The sequence below is a fragment of the Aedes albopictus genome, chromosome 2 (genome assembly GCF_035046485.1).
Source record: "Aedes albopictus strain Foshan chromosome 2, AalbF5, whole genome shotgun sequence".
In the NCBI taxonomy this organism is placed as follows: domain Eukaryota; kingdom Metazoa; phylum Arthropoda; class Insecta; order Diptera; family Culicidae; genus Aedes; species Aedes albopictus.
Genome location: NC_085137.1, coordinates 231,625,642 through 231,629,386, shown reverse-complemented (window position 1 = coordinate 231,629,386; position 3,745 = coordinate 231,625,642). Strand labels below are relative to the sequence as shown.

At 39.9% G+C, this 3,745-nt stretch overlaps 1 protein-coding gene across 1 annotated transcript; it reads right to left on the bottom strand.

Annotated features, from left to right (window-relative positions):
* Positions 1-1,275: 1,275 nt before the first annotated feature.
* On the bottom strand, positions 1,276-3,435 carry LOC134287045 (neuronal acetylcholine receptor subunit alpha-2-like). The gene is made up of 6 exons (XM_062848755.1): positions 3,310-3,435; positions 3,091-3,248; positions 2,782-2,936; positions 2,325-2,716; positions 1,837-1,989; positions 1,276-1,755 (listed from the first exon to the last, which is right to left on the bottom strand). Exons 1-6 carry the CDS (start codon positions 3,356-3,358, stop codon positions 1,352-1,354), a joined length of 1,311 nt encoding a protein of 436 aa, XP_062704739.1. The 5' UTR covers positions 3,359-3,435; the 3' UTR covers positions 1,276-1,351.
* Between the last annotated feature and the right edge of the window lie 310 nt (positions 3,436-3,745).

Here is a 3,745-nt window from a genome sequence, read left to right as displayed (position 1 = left end):
CAAGACGTTGATAATAGGCAATGTTTTGAAAGACAGTCTATTAATCGAGTTTAATACACATACAAAAAAAAATGATATTTTTATGTAAAATCTGACACAATTGGCCCGAAAACCTATAAAAATTATTCCAATTCATTCACACAATTGGTCGGCGTTAAGTAGGAGTTGACTACGCTATTTTTGGTCAGGTAAAGATAAGCGAAGAAATTCAACAACTCTGAACTTTTCGACGTTATGTGATGCAGATGTGTCATTACAGGAAATAATTATAGTATTTCAGAAAAACTTGCACTCGGAATATCAAATTCCAAGTACTTACGGAACATATTCCCAATATCATTGAAAAACAGGTGGTCCGGTCTGACTTTACGCCAACCAATTGATTACCGTCAAAAGTTCTTCCATTGAAGCAGAATTGTAACGTCCTCAGCGGTTTAAGGACGTGGATCCCATAGTGATCAACTTTTCCCCGCTGATTAACTACCCTCCAGATTACGGTATTCAGGTTAGTATCATTTTGCAGAGAACTCATAGTATGCGCCTTTTTTTCTAAGACCTTCTGGCGCATCTGCATGTTTGGACGTTCTGCCACGGGACTAACAGGCATCTTCAGTGTGTGAGCGTTGATGGTCTTGTATTCTTTTTCAGGTTGCAGGTCAATGGGGAGGCGCAGTCGAAATATACACAGGACTGAAGTTTTTTTTTGTATTAACGAAATTTTTAGCCCTAGGATACACTGAGAAAACTGATCTTATGAAGGGCATAAGTTTGTCTTATGAAATTTCGACATAAGAAAATGTTTTGATTTCCATAAGAAATTCTTATGATATCGTTTCATAAGACATCTTATGAAATATTTTTGCGCAATATAAAACAAAATCGCAACCTGGAATCCCAGGGACGTCGAGATCGGAGAACGCGTGCTTTACTCACGCGCCCATCGACGCTTCGAAAGTTGGAATGGTTGGAGTGCAATAAAAAGTTTGGCTTTTCGGGATCAACGTTTCATAAGAACATTCTTATGAGATTTTTCATAAGACCGCTGTAGTGAATTTCTTAAGAAATTTTTGCCTCAGTGTAGTTCATCTCGGGACCCATGCTTTACTGCCCTTCGGAAGGAAGCACTCACATTTTGCGAGTCTGTCGGGAGTGGGATTCTATCCCAGGTCCTCGGCGTGATTGTCAAGTATTCTAACCATCACACCAGGTCTGCTCCTCAAGGACTGAAATATGTATGATAATGGATGTGATAAGTTCTAGAATTAAATAAAAAAAATCGAAGGTGTTATCGGCAATTGTGATTTAATAGCATTTTCAGCAATAAATGCTTAATTATGAATTTATACAGGTATTAGTTTCTAGGAATAAGTGTAATGATCATCAACGTGTAAGATACAAAACCAACTATAAATAACAATCTATCGAGTACCTTTGCAAAAACTCTCGTTTTATCGTCCAATTTGGAAGGTTTCTCCACACTTTCCGTAGGCTGTTCTCCGACCAGAATGGCCGTGTCTCTCGTTGTCTCATTTGGTGATTCCTCATTAGGTCTATTTTCCTCCATTGTCTCATCTTCCGGATCCGCCGTGGTTTCCAGATTGAAAAACCATTTACCAAGTGAGTTCCCTGTCAATACCGTCACTGTACTGCCTAAAACAGCTGGGATCGGCTTTGCGCTTAGGTACAGATGTTTGATGAAAACCGTCGAAATCAACAAACTTGCGGTGATGATTAAGGAATCACGGAAGAAAATCACTGAAACGGGAATTTGGATGATTAGAATTTGGAATTTACGAAAATAGAATCGATTTGTAATCAAAAACGTGTTGTACGTACTAAAAACTGGAACCGTAGATCCGCTGTAAGGAACCTGCCAGTACATGTTCACTATGAACAGGAAATGGATGAAGACGCTTACAGAAAGCATAATCAATCTTTCGACGAAACAACAGTTGATCCATAATGATACGAGATTAAGGGATATCATAACTAGAAAAGAGAAACAATAATCACATTTTAATGCTCGGAAATACATCGTTGGACCTCCAAATCTCAACAGTTTTGGCTAAACTCAAAGGTTTTATTTTATATAATAAAAATCAATCAAATGCACATGAATTCAAGTTCCTAAGGGGCCGTTCTTAAACCACGTAGACTTTTTGGGGGGAGGGGGAGGGGGGTCTGACCAAAGTCTACGCTTCATACAAATTTCAAAATTTTTGTATGGACAAAAGTCTACGAGGGGGGAGGGGGGGGGGGGTCTGAGATGGCCTAATTTTGGTCTACGTGGTTTATGAACAGCCCCTAACTACTAAATCTCTTACCAAAAGCAGGCGTCAGAATTATCGCACAATGCACCCCCGAGTGCCGCTCCAGGATAAAGTTGTAAACCACCGAAGGATATATTGTAGTTCCATTGATATCACTTGGATCCGTATGCTTTGATACATTGGTCGCCGTTATGATCCACTGGTTGTGACTGTTGGTTTGATTCGAAATAAACGACATTCCATCGGCTGTGAAATCCACCTCGTTGGCGTACTCAGCCCACATTCCAAATCGAATCGTGCAATTCATCCGATCGAACGGCCAATTTGTGAAATCTGTGTAGCACAGCGAGTGGTAGTCGCAGGCGGGAATACACCGCACCTCACCGTTGAAGAGTACGCTACACTTGGGCGATGTACAGGTCGCATCCAGATTGTTGCTGTAATAACTGATCAATGGAGAATTGGATTAACTAACAGTGTCACAATACTTTCCTAAAAAAGGACACATTACGCTGAATAAGGCATCATATCCGGCAGCCAAATGTCTTTGGAGTCAACCATGAGGTCCTTTATACCGGTGTGCTCTCTTGGGTCCCAAACCAGAAACTGATCCTGCCATGACAAGCGAATCCAAACGTTGATGAATAGCTTTTGGCGATCGTCTTCCTGACAATTAGAATTGATGCAAATGCAACATTGTTTCATGTTACTTTTTTTTATTTCGGTCATTAAATATGATTTAAATACTCGAGTAGTAAACGCTCAATCAAACTAATGCAATTGTCGCCGACGGCGACGACACAAATTCTTCAAAACTTACAATGTCAAAATTCTGCAACACCATATGCATACTGACGACGACGGGGTCAGTGAATTTTTTAACTGGTCGTTCGGAACTATCATACTGCCCACACAGCAATTTCTTCCTCAGGATTGCATCCGGAGCACTCGGTTCGAGTGCACAGTTTATGAGAGCAACTAAAACAGAACACGGTTCGTTAAATCACCATATCTTTTCGACTTTTTCCGGATCTTTAACCTATTTTATCGATGTTTTGAATCACGAATAACACAATTAACAATTTCATTTTTTAAGCACAAATATCTGGGAAATCACTATTTCATAGCAATCTGGAACCTGGTATGAAGAGCTAAACTGAAATCAACGATAGATGAAAACTGAATGGTTAGAAATGAAGATCATTCACACAAACGAATACTCCCCTGTAACATAATACATATCCCGTCTAGTCAACTGGATAAGACTTCGCTTTTGGCGCCACACTCATTGATAATGAACTATGTTTTTTAACCATCCCTTCCCAAGTGGAAACTGATATAGGTTTTATTTTAAGTTGTTACTCAAATTGTCCATCTGAAGGACCACTAACACCAGCAGAGTTGCAAAATTCAGTGGTTCCCAATCGTGGGCGATGGGCCACGCAAAGTTCTCTAGATCCGAAATTTCTAGGAGA

What these genes read in the sequence shown, in the direction of transcription:
- LOC134287045 (XM_062848755.1), bottom strand. Translation starts at nt 3,358, where the DNA reads ATGAAATTGTTAATTGTGTTATTCGTGATTCAAAACATCGATAAAATA. An exon ending in TCAAAACATCGATAAAATAG is followed by an intron (nt 3,249 to 3,309) that starts GTTAAAGATCCG and finishes GTTCTGTTTTAG; the next exon opens with TTGCTCTCATAAACTGTGCA. An exon ending in AATTCTGACGCCTGCTTTTG is followed by an intron (nt 1,990 to 2,324) that starts GTAAGAGATTTA and finishes TCTCTTTTCTAG; the next exon opens with TTATGATATCCCTTAATCTC.